The 19255-nt window shown below is 48.2% G+C and overlaps 1 protein-coding gene across 4 annotated transcripts in view; it reads right to left on the bottom strand.

Moving 5' to 3' along the window:
- Positions 1-19255, bottom strand: part of MORC2 (MORC family CW-type zinc finger 2) — a 118615-nt gene that overhangs the window by 71260 nt on the left and 28100 nt on the right. For all 4 annotated transcript variants that reach the window (XR_007514924.1, XR_007514923.1, XM_049866196.1 and 1 more), the window contains exons 7-25: positions 15210-15369; positions 14984-15095; positions 14318-14443; positions 13640-13719; positions 12829-12911; positions 12216-12301; positions 10875-11015; positions 10624-10778; positions 10364-10492; positions 9738-9843; positions 9292-9424; positions 7898-7972; positions 7437-7814; positions 6792-6923; positions 5318-5372; positions 4771-4912; positions 4397-4627; positions 4192-4285; positions 506-694 (exon numbers count right to left, since the gene is read on the bottom strand). Coding sequence is in view for 2 of the 4 variants with exons in the window: in XM_049866196.1 (XP_049722153.1) it covers positions 506-694; positions 4192-4285; positions 4397-4627; positions 4771-4912; positions 5318-5372; positions 6792-6923; positions 7437-7814; positions 7898-7972; positions 9292-9424; positions 9738-9843; positions 10364-10492; positions 10624-10778; positions 10875-11015; positions 12216-12301; positions 12829-12911; positions 13640-13719; positions 14318-14443; positions 14984-15095; positions 15210-15369 (2607 nt within the window). In the remaining 2 variants the exon portion in view is untranslated. The remainder of the gene's footprint in view (positions 1-505; positions 695-4191; positions 4286-4396; positions 4628-4770; positions 4913-5317; positions 5373-6791; positions 6924-7436; positions 7815-7897; positions 7973-9291; positions 9425-9737; positions 9844-10363; positions 10493-10623; positions 10779-10874; positions 11016-12215; positions 12302-12828; positions 12912-13639; positions 13720-14317; positions 14444-14983; positions 15096-15209; positions 15370-19255) is intronic.

The raw sequence follows: 19255 nt of genomic DNA, 5'->3' as shown, positions 1-19255 counted from the left end.
TGGCCTTCCCCGGTTTTGTCTCTCTTGCATTTACTTGGTAGCACGTGCCACTATGGTAACTCTGTCTCCTCCACCAGTCTGCAAGACTTAAAGAAGGGACCTCATCTCGCCTGTCTTGTTCACTCTGTATCCACAAGACAGGCACAGAGCAGGCCCTCAGTGTGGACTGCCTGAATGAAGGGTGGAGACCCTATGCAGCACTCCTCACTCCTGTGCTACCCAACCTCATCTTGGCATCATCTGGAAAAGAGTGCTTCTTTCCATTTTATGGCTTGGAGGGTTCTCAAACCAGGTTGTATATCAGAATCACTGGAACATGGGCAAAAGACTTGAGTCCGTGGCTCTAACTAGGGTGAGGCCTGGGCAGCTGTGCCTCCTCAGGCCCTCTGGTCAGGAGATGTGAACCACAGAATCCTGTGAGTGGGGCAGGGGGGCAGGAGGGACCCAGGCTCCCTCCCTGGGGCACCAGGTGGTCCAGCCACCAGGAGCGGGCTGCCTGGCTCACCTCCTGCACCTTCTGCAGGAGCGCCACGATGTTGGTCCTCAGCTTCTGCAGCTTCTCCTCCGTTTCACGAAGCTTCTTCTCAGAGTTGCGCAGGCTCTCCTCGGAGGCCTTGGCCCTAGAGTCAGCACGGCTCTGGTAGGAGTGGCACAGATTCTGCAGCCCCACTTCATACTGCCTGAAGTACTCTTTCTGTCAGGAGGGAAGCTGGAGGATGAGTGCATGAGCTCACACAGGTCCCCAGGGCCCCCCCTGACAGGAACCGGTATCCCCAACTGGTTGAGACCAGGGACACTCGGTTCAAAGGAGCATCTCAAACACAAGTGGCAGGTGTGCTCTCTGGTTCCAGAGCAGAAAGACCTCGGTTTGAAACCCTCTGTGTGGCACTGTGAGAGTCATTCTGGATTCCTCACCTGGAAGACAGGCAGACCCAGGGTGCCTATCTCATGGGGCTGCATGAAGATGAAGATGACATCATACATGTAAACACGTGGCAGAGAGCCTGTGCAGACAGCAAGCCGTGAATGATGTGACAGAGTGTGCTCACCTTCTGGGTGGCACAGGACAATTAACAGAGTCACTCGACTGGCTCCGTCACGCCCTTCTGAGGTTCAGAAAAGCTCATCAATCAATCCATTTCCAAGTCACTCCCAACAATGTTAGGACTAGAGAAAATTCTCTTTCACAAATGTTTATCAAGCACCTACCGAAACAAGATTCCTCCAGATTTGCGCAGCTGATATTTCTGTAGCCTCAGAGCTTTTTACTATCTTCCCTGAGTGCCTAAAACTTAACTAGCAGTCTCTCCAGCTAGACGTGTGGGTTTCCAAACTTCTAAGTGGCAGAACAGTTTTAAAAATGAAATGTTACAGGAAACCTCAGTGTACACAATTTAAGTAGCATCTCTTTAGGTTAAATGTATCATCTAAGTTCAAATTTAAAACATTTACTCATAAATCAATGAAAATGCAGAGGCCATTTTGATGAGTACAACCCTCCATCAGCAGGTTCTGGCTGACCACCGCAGTCTTACCAACTCTAGCATTTATTTTCCTCTGTAAATACGTGTGGGCTACCCAGTACTGAGAGGCTCCTGACTGCTGCTTTTAAAAACTCTCACTGGCAAGTATTTAACTGTGTCACTCACCTTACAATCGAGAGTATTATCCTATTAAGCCTAGATGGCAGGAAAAACTTCATTTTGAGTTCTACACAAAAAAGAATTACCTTGGCAGCACAAAATAGAAGTTTGAGGATGCTACAAAGTATTAAATTCAATGTACAACGTCTTGAGGGTGGTTGTTTGATTTTGTGGATGTTTTAACTTTTTATTTTGAGAGAATTGTGGATTTATGCGCATCTGTTACATCAGTTTCTTAAACAGTCAAACATGTAACTTCATAACAATACTTAAATCTAATATTCAAAGGGTTCCTGAGGGCTTTACGGAACTCTTTGGTCTGTCTGGTGCAACGGGAAAAGGACAATCACTTACAGACTAACGACGACATACCCTGAAGCTAAAAAAATAAAAACTGGAGTTTTTTTAGACGCTACAATTAGGAGGACAAAGTTAATGCATTGATATTATACCTCTTTTTGCACAAACAAGCTAATCTGCTAGCGATTTTTAGCCTCAGATGCTCATCCTGACTGTTTCGCCCTGGCTGGTCCAGCCCATTGCAGAGGCCTTGCTGTACCCAGCTGTTGTTCTGAGTCTGGCGACAACCTTAAGCCAAAAGCAACAAACCTCTGCCTGAGAAGATGCCGGGCAGACCCAGGCCTCCTAACAGCCGCCTGTGCCTCCTGGGATCTGCAGAAAGCTCCTGCAGCCTAAACAAGGGCAAAAGTTGAAGTGTGGTACTTTCTCATGAAGCAGCTGTGCTGAGTTCTGCCTCCTAGCTCCCTAATTGTGCACCATGTCCTCTCATCTCACAGGGAGGGACAGTGCAGCATCCTGAGAAGAGCCCAGTCTTTGCCCTGAGAAGTACCTGGGTTCTCATCTGGGTCCCTTCACTTATCAACAGAGACTCTTCACCTCATTAAGTCTTACTTTTTTCAACTCCCCAAATCATTTCATTTTCATGTAGAACAGACAGAAACCTCTCCATGTTCTCATCTCTGGCAAACCATTATGTGCACAACTCATATGCATGCATCCCTGCCACATGAGGACCTGATACCCTCAACGTACCAATTCTCCAGTTCTCTGCTCTAGAAACTCTTCCTGGGAATCTTAGCTATTCCTCCCAGACCCCAGATCCCCACCTCCAGCTCTGACCTCCTTCCCTCCCTCCCTCCCTCCCCACCAGTCCCCAGTCTCCATCAGGAGTGGACTGCTGGTGCTTCCAGTTCGTCCCCATTAAATCTCAATTCATCTTCAGCCTCATTGTTTTTTTCCCAGTTAACAGCTTCAGCATCAACCTGTAATTCCCCACAAGCCCAAGACACAGAAAGCATGTGCCCACTGCCTCCTCCTGTCACTGGCTGACAGCTGATGACCAGTCTGCCAATGACTCTGACCTGGGCCTTACACATGCCAGCCCACTCCCACCACTGCTCCCCATTCCCATTCCCTTTCATTGGATGTTTCACACAACTGGACCAGGCTCCTTACCTCTATGTCTCCCATCCGCCCATCTCACCCAAATATGCTGCTACTATGACCAGATCCACCTGCTGTCTGTTTTGTAAATAAAGCTTTACTGGAACATGGCCACATCCACCCCTTTGTGTATTGTCTACAATTGCTCTTGTACCATACTGGCTGAGTTAGCTGCCACAGAGACCATGAAGCTGAAAATATTTGCTACCTGGTCGTTTGCAGAAAAGCCTATTGACCCTGTTCTAGGACAGGGTTCTCTCAGCTCAGCACCATTCGCTGGCCTCCACTTCATACAGAGTGGAAACCACTATATCTTAGACCAAGCCTACTGACAAAGCACGTCCTGCTCTCAGGCCCCTTCTACCCTAAATACTTCACCATACAGCCTGCTGCCTTGACCTCTGTCCTTCCATCCCTCTGGGCCATAACTCACTAAAGTCTCCTACCTCAAACACTCCCCTTCACTCACATAAGGGAACCCACATTTTCTTCCTCATCCTCTCCCTCCCCCAGCCTGCCTCAGCCTCTCCCTCTTCCACAGCACTCACTGCTCCCTGGTCCATTTTGGACACACGACCCCCTTCTGTGGCTCACTACAAGATCCAGCAGAGGGCCTGCTGCGGGAGGCAGCACATCAGCAGTGGCTGAGTTAAGTAAAGCCCAGAGCTCATTTCCACACATCCCAGGCTTTTCCATACCTCCCTCCAAGTCAGGTTCTGAGCACTTTGAGCCTAACCTCTTCTCTCTGCCTAGAACAGGTTTACAAGGAGATACTCCTTGTAAAATGTCAAACCAGGTCTGCTGTCCCTACCTGAGGACTCAGCCCCAGCATCTTAGTGTGGGGTGAGTGGGGCAGACTTTCTGGCAGAGTCATACCCAGCTAAGCCACGTCTCTCCCCGCACCCTGAAGTCTCTTTTCCTTTCTCTTAGCTGACTGCTGGAGATGACAGATCTGAAATCCACAGAATTGGCAACAGAAGAAGGGGCATCTGGCTGAGGAAGGACATGGAGCTGAGTGCCAGTGACCACAATAAGCATCGAGAGAGGACGCAGAGTGCAAAATCAACGGTCAGGCCAGACTCACCAGAGGAAATGATATTAGCTCATTTGAATTCATAGAACTCAGCTCCTTCTTGGAGATGGGGAAACTTGGAGGCAGGAAATAGCGTAAACAATTCCTAAGCAAGAAAGAAGGCAGGGTCAGGAATTGGGAATGGCGTGGAGGTAGGTCAAGAGCCGCTGCTGACAACAAGAGCCGTTGCTGGCCATGGGCTGGCTGAGACACCCACCGGAGGATCTGGACGAGCAGGTCGATGGTTTCGTGGTTGGTGCTGGGGGCGGTGGTGTCCGGCTCGATGGGGATGCAGTCAGAAGTGGAGGGCTCCACCACGGCTACAGCCTGCGGGGGGGCCACTGCCACCACCTCTTCCTCCTCCCCACCCTCCTGTTGTGTGTCAGGGCTCTGATACTCTGGAGATGGGGGCTTCATGAGCCGCACGTCCTCGCTGCCTTTCTCCACCCTGTGGAGGACGTACCATGTGAGTCATATGTGTCCCCAGGGGTGGACTGCAGAGGGCTGGGGAGACCTCCTACCAGGAACCTTTCCTCCTCCCCCTGGCCCGAGCCACCTTCTGTCACCCTGCCTCCCAAAAGGGTGCATTACCAGCGGTCTCTGGGTGTCGTGTCGGTGGGCACGTAGTCAAACTTCACCTTCCACCGCACCACAAGCTTGCCCACCTCCACAGCTGTGACACGGCCTGTGTACCATTCCCTGTTCACACGAACCTCCACATGCAACCCTTTATCTGAGAATGGGCATAGAGTGTGAGTCTGAGAGCTGGACTAAAGTCTCTCTCATCCAGGGCCACCCTGAGAAAGTAGTCTAAGGGACAAGAATCCCTCAGTGCTTGTACCCACTATGCTAGGGACATGGAGCCCAGCCACCCAGGTCTCCCTCCCCATCTATCAGAGGGGGACCAACAAGCAGCAGGCTAACTGACTGCCAGAGGCAAACACCAAGGTCTTGGTGCTAGAAATAAACATAAGCGTGTACTATCTTGAGAATTCCTCTTGGGATTAAGACTTGGAACCACTGCTGCCCAAGACCCAGACCCAGAAAAACTTCAGAGCTTTAGGATAAAACTGCTGTTTCCTGAGGGCTCCACTTCCCACTCCCACCACGGGCTGCCAGGTACCTCCCCCCAGCTCACCTTTCTGAGCCCTCTTAAGGTCAGCTGAGTCCTCTTCCCCACCACTGTCTGACAGCTGCAAAGAGAAGAGGGTGTCAGAGGAGTATCCACTAATTAGATAGTAGACAATTTTAGGTGAAGGGAAAGACAACACACAACACTAAAGAGGTTAGCACAACTGGACTAAACCAAAAGCAAAGAAGTTTCCTGAATAAACCAAATGCTTCGAAGGCCTGCATAGCACGGGAAGGGGTTTGGGGACAATGGTTTCAGGGAACATCTAGCTCAACAGGCACAGTAAAATCTATTAGGAAAACATTCTGCATCCCACTTTGAAGAGTGGTGTCTGGGGTCTTAAATGCTAGCCAGCGGCCATCTAAGTTGCATAACTTGCTGTGGAGCAAATGAGAATGAAGAACACCAAAGACACAGGGTAATTATGAGCTCAAGACACAGAAAGAGCCACATAAAATCAGAGACTACTTCAGCCTGAGACCAGAAGAACTAGATGGTACCCAGCTACAACCAATGACTGCCCTGACAAGAATACAACAGAGAACCCCTGACAGAACAGGAGAGCAGTGTGATGCAGACCTCAAATTCCCATAAAAAGACCTGACTTAATGGTGTGACTGAGACTAGAAGGATCCCAGAGGTCATGGTCCCCAGACCTTCTGTTAGCCCAAGACAGGAACCATTCCCAAAAGCAACTCTTCAGACAGGGATCGGGCTGGACTACAGGTGAGAAAACGATACTGGTGAGGAGTGAGCTTCTTAGACTAAGTAGACACATGAGACTACGCGGCCAGCTCCTGCCCAGAGGGAAGATGAGAAGGCTGAGGGTCAGAAGCTGGTTGAATGGACACAAAAACAGAGGGTGGAGAGAAGGAGTGTGCTGTCTCATTAGGTAGAGAACTAAGAGTATACAGCAAGGTGTACATAAATTTTTGTATGAGAGATTGACTTGTAAACTTTCACTTAAAGCACAATAAAAATTAAAAAAAAAAAAAGAAGAGGCTGTTAGAGGTATCCCTAGTACCACGTGATCCTGCCCACAGTCCTCAGTCATCACCACTGTGTCTTCTTATGCTGCAGTTTCAATCACCACAGCTCGCTGAGAGCCACTCTAAAATCACTACTGTAGGTGTTTATCCTCTGCCACCTTTTTAAACAAGACAGCAGGCAAGGGACAGAAGTGCACAGACACAAGGAAAGAAACGGCTGTAAGCCCCCAATTCACTCATGTGACTTCTGCCACGGCCTGAACTAACCACCCATGGATGTCCCGTGACTGGAGCCAGGAGCAAGTCTCACTCAATACTCTACTTAGCACCATGTTTCTAGTTATCTCTGTGACTGAGAGTCCTTCAGAGAGATGAATTAGGCTTCCGGAAGGCTCATACCACAAAACACAAACAAGGGTTGATTCGGCCTGCAGGTGGAGGGTGGAGACACTGGGGAGGTAGGCTCCAAGGACCTCACCTTGACCACTTACCTCATTTGAGTCCTTCTTTTCCTCTTTCACAGCAAACTTGCCCCGCTTGGACCTCTCCTTCCTTTTCTCAGCCTCTTCCTCAGCCTCTTCCTCATCGGAGACCCCAAAACTGCGCTTCCGGCCAGGGGTAGCCTGGAGCAAGGGGAGAGTGGGAACACAAGGGGGCCCTATTCAGAGTGGCTTGTACTCCCCTGCTTGACATTACTCAGTAGGCATGCCACCTTCTGGCCTCTGTGCACATGGGGGCCTTTGCTTAAAGTACAGGTTCCGGCAGACTCAAAGTTGTCATGGGGGATGCCTCTCAATTCACATCCCCCTTAGCCTGCCTGGCCAGCCAGCTGTGACCTCCCTGAAACACACAGACCACTGCTGTAGCCCACCAAGGCTGTCACCAGGCCGCCTACCTACGCCCACCAGGAGAAGCCAGTGAGGCAACTCAAGTTTGCAGCAGACCACAACTCAGAAAGCAGTGAAAGGCTACTTGGATGGGAAACCACATCCTAACCACAAACCCACTTTCTCTGGGCCCCTGACCCAGTCCTTTTGGCCATCTAGGCTCTCTCTCTCGTAGGCTGCTGATAACAGCATGACTCCACTCTTACACCACTGACGAACGACAGGAGTGGAGAAAGAAAAGTATCTCACCGGAGAGAGTTTACTGGGTGGCTCTGGCTTCTTGACGACTGGAGTCTTAATGGCTCTGGGGACGGGAGTCTCCCGAAGGATCTTGGAGTTCGGCAGAGATGGTGATTGTGGCAGCACCAGAGGGGTGGGCCGGGGCACAACCTTGACTGGTGTGTTAGCAGGCTTCCGGGGGGCCTCGGGTGATGGCAGCAGCCTGGAAGTACTGGCCTCCTCCCCAGCTGCCAGGACAGGAGGCTTCAGGGCACTGCTGGTGACAGGAGACCTCCGCAGCTGGCTGGTTGGCCTGAGAGCCAGTGGGGGAGGTGGTCTGCTTGGGGCGTTCTTGATCACAGCAGGTAAAGGGGGTGACCGAGGACGCTGCGGTCTACGTGCAGGTTCCTAAAAAAAGGTCCAGAGAGAGTAAGAACACTGATGCTAGCACGAGACACCTGTGGGAATGCCCTCTAGCCCCTGGGACTTACCTCAGGGACAGGTCTGGTGGTCACTTCCAAGGGTAATTTCTTCAGGTCAGCTTGGGAACGGATGGGTGTGGTTTTCTGCAGGGCAAACAAAATGATGAAGTTGTTTGCATATCTTGGTACATTCCAGTAAACACTTGGCACGCCCACAAAAATCCTCACAACTGGACCAATAAGCAACATCATGATGAGAAAAGACTGAAGTTGTCAAGGATTTCATTTTACCTGGATCCACGAGCAATACCCATGGAAGCAGCAGTCAAGAAATTAAATTAGGCAAATCTGCTGCAAAAGACCTCTTTAGTGTCAAAAAGCAACAGGTTTGGTGTTTTTTTTGTTTTTGTTTTTTTTACACAGAGGGTCGCTATATCAACTTGATGACAACAGGTTTTTGATTTATATGATTAATGCAGCAATTGAGAGAATGGGAAAAAGTGTCAATGAACTCAATTCTTAGAAAAGGAGCCAAAAGAGGTGAGAAAGACCTTCTGGGTGGAAGACAACTTGGATGAGGCCAAAAATGACCAGTGGGATTTGTAAGTAGGGCAGTACACATAAGCGGTTTGGAGTTAGGGAGAATATCTGCATACATACCAAAGCCAGAAAGGAAGAAGCATTTGTACTAAACATGATAAAGGGCTGAGATCACAGACTTTAGAAACTGACAGATTAATTGGGAGAAACAAAATAAACACCCCAACACAAATATAGGTGAAAAAATAATTCTAAAAAAAATATTTACAGACATACAAAAAAATAACTCATCTTAAACAAAAGGAATTCAAATTACAAGATGCATACATACCTTTGTCTACCAAACTGGCAAAAACATTTAAAAATTATTATACTCCCATATACTGCTGGTAAAAATGTTACCACTACATCTTCTGGAGAGTAAGCTGGGAATATGTATAAAAAGTCACAGGATTTTGAAAACCCTTTTACTCTTGCAATTTCACTTCTAAAAAATTATTCCAAGAAAATAATTATCTACAAAAAGTACACACACACACAGTATGAGCTCCATATTTCTATTTATAAATATATGTATTTACAGGTATATAGGCATTTAATGAAAAATTGAAAGGATACGTAGCAAAGCATTATTGATAGTTACCACCAAGGCTGGGTTTTTATTTTCTGGAGTTTTAAAACATTCTAAATGAATTGGACCACTTAGCAATATGTAAACAAAACAGCTTGCTTTTAAAAAGAATAAGCAAGCTGTACTCAAATAACAGTGGGCCCAGACCTGGGGGGTGGGGTTGGAAGGCTTTGGCAAGCACACGTGGGTGAGTGAAGGATGAGCCCGATGGAACATGGGAGCCACTGAAGGTTCCTATACTGGGAAGACCCTGACACAGGCTGGCTCCAGCCACTGCCCAATACTCACGCACCTGCAGGGCCTCCAGCTTCTCCTGCTGCTGGCGAATTTTCTCTGTCAGCTGCTTCTGCTTCTCTTCTTGAGTCTTCAGGTCCTTTCTGAATGTCCCCAAGGGGACCTTCTGCTTTTGTTCAGAAGCCTCACACCTGTAGAACAAAGGTTCTAGGGAGGCTGCAGGAAAACAGGACTGCACTGGTAGGATGGGGACCTTCTTCCTCAACCAATGCCTGCTGTTGCAACCACTGCAGAGCTCCCAAGTGAAATTGGTATTCACTGCGGGATTCCTATCTATGTGAATTTCTTGGGTACCCACTAACCTACCATGTGCAGAAACACAGATGTAAGGACACAGGCACTGACCTTAAGAAGCACAGTGAGTTGTTACCATTTACCATTTAGCAAGAACACTGCGGGAGGGGAAGAAGCACGCACAATTTCCTTGTTAAAGAAAGTACTCACTGGTCCTGCTCAGGATCAGGGTTCATGGAGCACACCCAGGTGTCAGGATAATCTTTTTCCACAGAACTCAGCTGGAAGGGGAGAGTCCGCCACTTCAGACACAAATCTGCCACACAGAAAACACCCCCCACAAATGTCATCCACATCCACCAATAACATCTGTGTTCAGGCTTCTCACAGCCAAGCCCACGGCCAAGATGTCCCAGACTTTCCATGCAAAGATCTTCACTCTGGCTCCAACTCTGCTTGTCCTTACAGAAGAGTAATTCTTCTCAGGGACAGTGATCCCCACAAGGGGATGGAAACTTTGTATGGTGGGCTCTCTGGCTCCCAGCCCCTCTCCCTACTCCAGCAGGATCCCTGCTCAGTCATCCACTCACAGTACAAACAAAATGGCACCAAACCCAGAGAAGCGTGGTAGGCAAGATGACCTTCTGCCTCATTCAGGAGGGACACACACACAGCCCCAATACTGACCTCATAGGTCTACCACTAAACAGCTCCTAGCCCTAGTGAGACTGTGAGTCCATGAATGCCACTCACTGTCAGGAGGCAATATGAAGATGGAGGATCATGGACTATAATGCGAAGGAGTCAGGAAGAGGATGTGGACCACCGTGACTCACCGCACTGGATGGTGGTTGGGATTTCCATAGCTCTCCGGCGTTTGTAACGCAGCTCATTGGATGGGGGCTGGTTCCAGTTGGCAGAGAGGTAGCCGAACTCATCCCAGAACTTGATGATTCCTCGCTGGGCTGGACGGCAAACACCCACACATCAAGTTAGGAGCCAGCCTCTACCTCTTCCTAAATTTAGCCTCAGGTGGAGTGTTAAGACACTGGAGGTGACAAGAAAGGGCAAAGGCCCAGCCATCCAGCCCCATTACCAATGGCGATGTCCTTCCAGTACTGTGCCAGGTGCTCCCCCATCGCCCGTAGCAGGTGTCGGTACTCCTTGGCATCAGCAAAGTCTTGCTTGTTGTGTGTAGGCTCCAGGACCAGGTAGGGGACGTCAACAACCCCAACAACCCCACCACATGCCCTGCAGGGAGATACAAGACACACCTCTGTGACCACTTGGGCCCAAACCCTCCCACCATCCACCTTGGGCTGTAAGCTCTCCTTGGGCAGTACTCACATCCCGCCTTCCAGCTGTGGGCCCACTTTCTCATACATCTTGATCAGGCGGCTACAGTTGTAGATAAACATGCCATCCAAGTCCCGGTGTTCAATATTGACCCCAAAAACGAAATTGAGTTCCTTAGGTTCTTTAAGTGCTCTGAGAAGACAGACAAAAGACACATTCAAGCAGATCTTCCTACAAGCACACAAACACCATGATGTTGAAAACATGTTTAGCAAAACTTTGGAGTCTCCATTCAATGTATACGCTCCCTTACACTTGATAGGGATTTGTGCTTGTGCAGTGGCTCTACCCACTGCCGTGGACTGGATTCCAACTCATAGCAACCCTACAGAAAAGAGAACTGCCCCATAGAGTTTCCAAGGCTGTACATCTTTATAGAAGCAGACTGCCACATTTTTCTCCCACAGTGGCCTCTAAGCATTCCTAATTAAAAGCTTACGGCTTTGGTTTTTGGTAACAAAACAGGGACAGATTTAAGCATGAATTGGTTAACTGTGAAGCTGCTGCTTCTTTATGCAAAGGCAGTTATGTGGTGGAATAAACACAGGATTATCTTCGTATCTTACCCAAAACTCCACTAATGTAACAGTAAATTCATAAAAGACACAACTTATGAGAACAGTGAAATGTGAGAGAAAACATCATCATGGGACTAAAGTCAGTAAAACCTGGTAAGCTGGAAAGCAGGCAGACAGCAGTGGACTGACTTAGGCAGATGAAACCAGAAACTTCCACAGGAAGCGGCCAAGCAATTCAAGCCCCGGAGCCCAGAGTGCTCTAGACATGGGATAATTTAACGGCACAGGGGAAATGTTCATTCTATGTGAAAAAGAAAGCTACAAATCTCAATCTCCAGCACTAGTACAAATTTGTAACTGGGGGGGGGAGGGGAGTGATAAACAGGAATATAAATTTAATTATATAAAAGAAATAGACGAAAAATTAACAGTAGATACCACCAGGTGGTAGAATTATAGGGGAGTTTAAATTTTTTATTTCTTAAATGTTCTGTTTTTCAAATTTTATACATCATTTAAAAAAAAGGGGGGAAATAAAAAATGAGACAGTTGGCAGTGATGAGGGTTTAAGCAATGTTCAAGTGCAGGTGGCTGTCACCCTGCTCAGGAAAGAGCTTAAGGGCACAGGGCCCGCCACCTTTTCTGCAGGGGGTGCTGGACAGGCATCTGGGATCCCAACACCAGTGGCGTTCTCCCAGCAGTCTTCGTTACACAACGGCAACCTGGGGAGGGTCCCTCACACTCTTTAACTCTCAGTAGTCAGTACACAAGTGCACAATTGTAAAGGTCAACACCATGCAGCCCTGGCACTCACCGCTGCTTGGCTTCCTTAATCCGCTTCTTGACATCAGCCTCTCTGCGCAGAGTGATGGCCGTGTTCTGCACCTGCCGCAACATCACCTGCAGATGCACACCAGCACCAAGTGAGTATGCAGCTACTAGCAGGTGACAAAGTAGCTTCCGCACCTAAAAATTCTCACTTTAACTCACATGGACGCAAAAACCACACATGGAGGTAGACTTTTCTCTACAGAAAATGGCCCTCCCTTGGAACCAACTCACAGCTGTGTTTCACTTGACTGGGCCCACTGATGTGAAGAAGTGAACGACAGATTAGGGAGGAGTGTGCCAGACAGATAGGGGCTGAATCCTGCTCTGACTTCACTACTACGTGTGACCTGGGACACAGGACTGAGCCCCTCAATGCCTCAGTCTCTCTAGTGATAGACTGGGGATCATAATGGTGTCTACCTCATATGGTTGCTCAGGTGATGAAATTAGCCAGGACTCTGGCAATGAGTTCAATAAACGTTAGTGATTATCTAACACTTAACATTCCATTTCTCAGCTTGTAGATGAGGCCTTCACAACTGGCCTAGGCAGTGCTGGCAGACTCGAGAACAGCCGCAGGGCTCTGGGGGCCTTACCCTGGAGTCCCGCGTGACGTCTCCTCCTAAGCGTAGTTCTAAAGTCCGAGCTTTGCTCTCCGCCTCTCTTGCCTTCTCTTCAGCTGAAACCCGACGAAACCACAGTAAGTAATTCAAAGGTTCAAAACTCTTTGGCTTCCTCAGGACAGTTCTGGGGAAGCTCCTGCCCTGCTAAACCACCTTCAAGGGAAAGGGCAGCCTTGTTCCAGGGAAACTGGGCGAACAATGGCCAATGAGCAGTGAAAGAAACCTCAAGCCTGGACTGCAGGGTCCACTCAAAGAAGATTTGGTTTCTAAAAATCTCAAGGAGGACCCAAGGAAAATCAGCACTATTTATACCTGGAACATGCTTTTCAAACTTTGCAAATAAATCGTAACAGGTCACAAAATGCCCAAGGCAAGCCTTCGGCGTGAGTTGGAAGCTAAAGAAGTCCTCAGCCAATCACACTCCATCAAGCAGCAGCCTGAGGAAGCCCAGGTCAGCACCAGAGGGGGCAGATTTTGTCCTGGAGTCAAGAAAACCAATTTCACAAGTATTCAGGCCAGGGCAGACTGGGATTCTTCACTCTGGGCAAGCCAAGGAGTTGCTACACTTTTAGGAAAATATAAATGACCTAGGGGGAAATAAGTAGTCTGAGGAGAAAGTGCTGAGGGGATTGGCGAAGGGAGGGAAGCTAGGGACACAGGAGGAAATGGATCATTCAGGAGAACAGCCTTGTCCCTGGGTGCTGGACGCAGCCTTTTCCTGGATCCTTGCTTTAGTTTCTCGTCTCCCAGAAGACCCCCAACCAGCCCTCCTCCTGCACCTTACCGATCCGCGCCACATGCTCTGCTTTCTTCACTTCCTGCTCCGCACGGGTCTTGAAGCGGCTTGACGTGTATTTGTACATCCTGAAGGGCAGAAAAAGTAACCTCAGAAGGATCAAGCAGCAGTGGGACAGGGCAGCCAACCTGGGAACCTCAGGAAGTACTCTACCTTCCTGCCTCCTCCCCCAAGCTGTGCTGTCCCCGTCCCTTACGATGGCAGACCAATTAAAGGTGTTTTAGCAAAAAGACTGAATTTCTTATATCATGTGTCACCTGCATCCTGCTCCATGTCTTTGGTAAGTGATCTAACTATCCACCAAGTGGGAATCACTAACTTCATTAATCCCACAGCAGAAACAAGTCGAGCATTAAGCCAGCCTGTGCTTTCCTACGGAGTGTCTAAAGACCCCTTGGCCATGAAGCCAAGAGGCTCAGATAGTTCACCATGCTAGGCAGGGCACCCTCCATGCCACGGAAAGCATTCAGCCCATGGCTTAGCCAGCTGACCCCAGAGCCCATCACCACCTCCAACCCTCCCTCAGAACCCAGAAATGATTCTGTAGGAAATCACAGGAAGCTTAAAGGCCCAAACACGGTCAGCACTGCCAAAACTTCTCACAAGGCATCACTCCCTTGGTGTCCCTGGACTGGGCCTATGGAAGCAAGGAGACAGTGGACCTACCTGGGCTTGTATAGGCAGCAGGAGAGCCTCTTGGTCTGCACCTTGTGCCCGTGAAGGAAGATCCTCATCCGGGGGTCAATATACAGCACGGCAGCATAGGCACGGAATGACCGCCGCTCTGGCTTCCTGAAAGCGACCAGAACAAAGTACCGTCATCCAGTCCGCAAAAACATCCTCTCTGCAGGTCTCCAGCTGTCCACCTGTCCATCTTGGCTTCCTTTGCCACTTTTACGGGGTGCTCCCTCAGCATGGGCACCACCTCTGAGTAGCCTCTGCCCCCCACGCCCACGGTCCTCAGCACAGGTGCCTCACAGACACGGGTGGTTACTGCTGAGGCCAAGGTTCTGGCCTGGCCCTACCACTACTCTACTGTGGAACCCTGAGCAATTCCTTTCCTCCTCCTTAGGCCCTGGTTTCTTCTTCCATCAAATCAAGAAGTCGGACCAAGTGTCATTTCTCTTCTTCTGGCTTAGCTAAGGATCTACTGTCCTTCTACCGATCCCTTCTTCCTTGCAACAAGAAGATGTGGTGCTCTCAGCTCCATTAGCTCTAGTGTTGCCCCAAGAGAAATCCACAGAATAAGCTCATCCCTTTTTCCCAGAGATTTTCCTCCCTAAGAGAATCAACTCCAGTTCCAGGCCACCCTCCCTTCCCAGACACACTCACGTGCCCTCTGGGGAGGTCTCTGCCATCTGGATGTCTCTTGGATTTGAGATTATATCTAGCTCCGGCTCTCCATTATCCATGAGTTTGAGATTAAAGATTATCACCAGCGTTCCTGGGAAACACAAATCCTCCTTTCATTCCGCCAGGCGCCCACAGCCTATCCCCAACCAACTGGTGGCCCTGGAGCATCCGGGTTCTAGGGGCTGTAGGCTCAGAGCCTACTTACCACTGCCCCCAGGAATCTTCATGAACTGGGTCATCACGTCCTCCTCATTGCGGAAGGGGGAGTACTTGTAGATGAGTTCTGTCTCAATAGCAAACTTCTCCACGTTGTCTGTGACAGGCTCCCGGGTCTGGGCATTCCAGGTGGGTAATGGGACAATCACCTATGGAGTAAGCACAGGTAAGACATTTGGAGGGAGGCCCCAAAACAGCTTTCTCCCAAAATGTGCATCTATCTTGTCCCTCCCCCCAAGGGCCTCCACACTGCCCCAAGGTGAGGCCCAAGTGCCTCAGCCTGATGGTGCCAGAAGCTCTTCTCTGATTCCTTGCCCTCCTGGCAAGCTTCCTGGCAGGGCTCCTGGCAAGCCTTGGCTTCTGCCTCTGTCCAAAACTCAGACTCACATGGCCAGTGCTTCTGGGGATGAACTGGTTTATAGCCTGGGGTCTCTGCACCAGCAGTGCCCTTTGTTTGCAATGTCTCCAAGCCATCTTCTTAATTTGGTAAAAATCCTACTCTTGCCACTGAAGAAAACTTATCTGCAATTGTCCAGTGAATCTGAAGATACACATAACCTATAACTCAGCAATTCTACTTCTTGGCTCAGGAATCCCACTCCAGGCTTGGAGAAATGTTTGCACATGTACACCACCCAACGTGTTAAGAATGTGCACTGTAACACTAGCTGTGACAGCCCAAAGTAGAGCTAATCCAAATATTCCCCACAGATAAATTAAACTGCAGCATATTTACACAATGGTATACTATGCAGTGATAAAAATGAATAAACTAACACCTGCTAGCATCAACGAGAATGAATCTCACAAACACAAGGTTGTATGTACGAGCCCATTTATTTAAAATTCATAAACAGGCAAAACTAAACTATTATTTAAGGAAGCATACCCCTGTGGTAAAATTATAAAGAAAAACATGGACACACAGTCATCACAGAAGTCAGGTGGCTGTTTCTTTGGGGGCAAGATGAGGACTATGACTGGTGACACAGGAGACTTTTAATGCCAGCCTGTGATGCAACATTTCCTCTAACTTGGACAGTGGCTACATGAGCGTTTGCTTTATAATTTTATTCTCTCAGCTGTACATATATTTTAATACACTCTTCCACATGTATGGTAAGTTTCTCAAATGAAGTTGTTGAGTGCCATCAAGTCAGTTCGACTCATAGCGACCCTACGCGCAACAGAATGAAAACACTGCCTGGTCCTGTGCCATCCTCACAATCATTATGCTTGAGCCCACTGTTGCATCCACTGTATCAACCCATGTCATCAAGGGTCTTCCTCTCTTTCACTGACCCTCTACTTTACCAAGCATTACGTCCTTTTCCAGGGACTGGTCCTCTTGATTACATGTCCAAAGTATGTGAGATGATGTCTTGCCATTCTTGCCTCTAAGGTGCATTCTGGCTATACTTCTTCTAAGACAGGTCTGTTCATTCTTTTGGCAGTCCGTGGTATATTCAATATTCTTTGCCAACAGCAAAATTCAAAGGCATCAACTCTTCTTCAGTCTTCCTTATTCACTGTCCAGCTTTCAAAGGCACATGAGGCGACTTAAAACACCATGACTTAGGTCAGGCACACCTTAGTCCTTAAAGTGACATCTTTGCTTTTTAACACTTTAAAGAGGTCTTTTGTAGCAGATTTTCCCAATGCAATACATCATTTGATTTTTTTTTTTTAATTGAACTTTAGATGAACATTTACAGAACTAGTTTCTCATCAAACAGTACACACATTGTGGTATGACACTGGTTAACAAACCCACGACATGTTAACACTCTCCCTTCTCAACCCTGGGTTCCCTATTACCAGCTGCCCTATTCCCTCCTACCTTGTGGTCCCTGCCCCAGGGCTGGTGCGCCTCTTTAGTCTTGTTTTGCTCCGTACGACTGTTCAATCTTTGGCTGTAGAGTGAACCTCAGGAGTGGCCTCATTACTGAGCTGAAAGGGTATCCGGGGACCATACTCTCAGGTTTCTCCAGTTTCTGTCAAGCCAGCAAGTCTGGTCTTTCTTTTTGGGTTGGAATTTTGTTCTACATTTTTCTCCAGCTCTGTCTGGGACCCGTTGTGATCCCTGTCAGAGCTGTCAGTGGTGGTAGCCGGGCACTATCTAGCTGTACTGGATTCAGTCTGGTGGAGGCCATGGTAGATGTGGTCCATTAGTCCTTTGGACTAATCTTTCCCTTACGTCTTTAGTTTTCTTCATTCTTCCTTGCTCCTGAAGGGGTGAAACCAGTGGAGTATCCTAGATGGCTGCTCACAGCCTTTTAAGACCCCAGACACTACTCACCAAAGTAGAATGTAGAACATATTCTTTATAAACTCTGTATGCCAACTGAGCTGGAGGTTCCCTGAGACCATGGTCCCCACAGCCCTCAGCCCAGCAATTCGGTCCCTCAGGTCCATGTGTCTACGGAGTTACCATGGGCTTGCCTTGTACAGCTTGTGCTGGCTTCCCTAGTATTGTATACTGTCTTACCCTTCACCAAAGTTACCACTTATCTACTGTCTATTGTTTTTCTATCCCCACCCCTCCCCTCCCTCGTAACCATCAAATATTTTCTTTTTGTATGTAAACTTTTTCATGAGTTTTACAGTAATGGTCTCATGCAATATTTGTTCTTTTGTGACTCACTTATTTCACTCAGCATAATGCTCTCCAGATGCATCCATGTTATGAGATGCTTCACAGATTCATCGTTGTTCTTCAGCACTGCATAACATTCCATTGTGTGTATGTACCAGTTTGTTTATCCATTCATCTGCTGATGGGCCTCTAGGTTGTTTCCATCTTTTTGCTATTGTGAACAATGCTGCAATGAACATGGGTATACATATACCTATTCGTATGACAACTCTTATTTCTCTAGGATATATTCCTAGGAGTAGGATTGCTGGATCAAATGGTATTTCTATTTCTAGCTTTCTAAGGAAGCGCCATACCGTTTTCCAAAAAGGTATTTTGCACTCCCAGCCGCAGTGCGTAAGAGTTCCGATTTCCCCCCATTCCTCTCCAACATTTGCGGTTTTCTGTTTTATTGATTCGTGCTGGTAATGCCAGCATGAGATGATATCTCATTGTGGTTTTGATTTGAATTTCTCTGATGGCTAGAGGTCGTGAGCATCTCCTCATGCGTCTGTTGGCCACTTGAATGTCTTCTTTGGTGTCCGTTCCTTTCCCAATTTTTTGTTTTTTTAATTTTTTATTGTGCTTTACGTGAAAGTTTACAGATCCAGTCAGTCTCTCATGCAAAAATTTATATACTCTTTGCTATATACTCCTAGTTGCTCTCCCCCTAATGAGACAGCACACTCCCTCTCTCCACTCTATTTTCATGACCATTTGGCCAGCTTCTGATCCCCTCTGCCCTCTCATCTCTCCACCAGACAGGAGCTGCCCACATAGTCTCACGTGTCTACTTGATCCAAGAAGCTCACCCCTTACCAGTACCATTTTCTATAGTCCAGTCCAATCCCTGTCTGAAGAGTTGTCTTTAGGAATGGTTCCTGTCTTGGGCTATCAGAAGGTCTGGGGACCATGACCTCCAGGGTCCTTCTAGTCTCAGTCAGACCATGAAGTCTACTCTTTTTACCAGAATTTGAAATCTGTATCCCACTGCTCTCCTGCTCCCTCAGGGGTTCTCTGTTGTGTTCCCTCTCAAGGCAGTCATCGGTTGTAGCCAGGCACCACCTAGTTCTTCTGGTCTCAGGCTGATGTAGTCTCTGGTTTATGTGGCCCTTTCTGTCTCTTGGGCTCATAATTACCTTGTGTCTTTGATGTTCTTCATTCTCTTTTGGTCCAGGTGGACTGAGACCAACTGATGCATCTTAAATGGCCACTTGCTAGTGCTTAAGACCCCAGACGCCACTCTCCAAAGTGGCATGCAGAATGCTTTCTTAATAGATTTTATTATGCCAACTGACCTAGATGTCCCCTGAAACCATGGTCCCTAGACCCGTGCCCCTGCTATTCTGTCCCTTAAAGCATTGGCTGTATTCAGGAAACTTCTTTGCTTTTGGTTTAGT

The sequence above is a fragment of the Elephas maximus genome, chromosome 22, assembly GCF_024166365.1.
Source record: "Elephas maximus indicus isolate mEleMax1 chromosome 22, mEleMax1 primary haplotype, whole genome shotgun sequence".
Classification (NCBI taxonomy): Eukaryota; Metazoa; Chordata; class Mammalia; order Proboscidea; family Elephantidae; genus Elephas; species Elephas maximus.
This window is presented reverse-complemented; position numbering and strand designations above follow the sequence as displayed.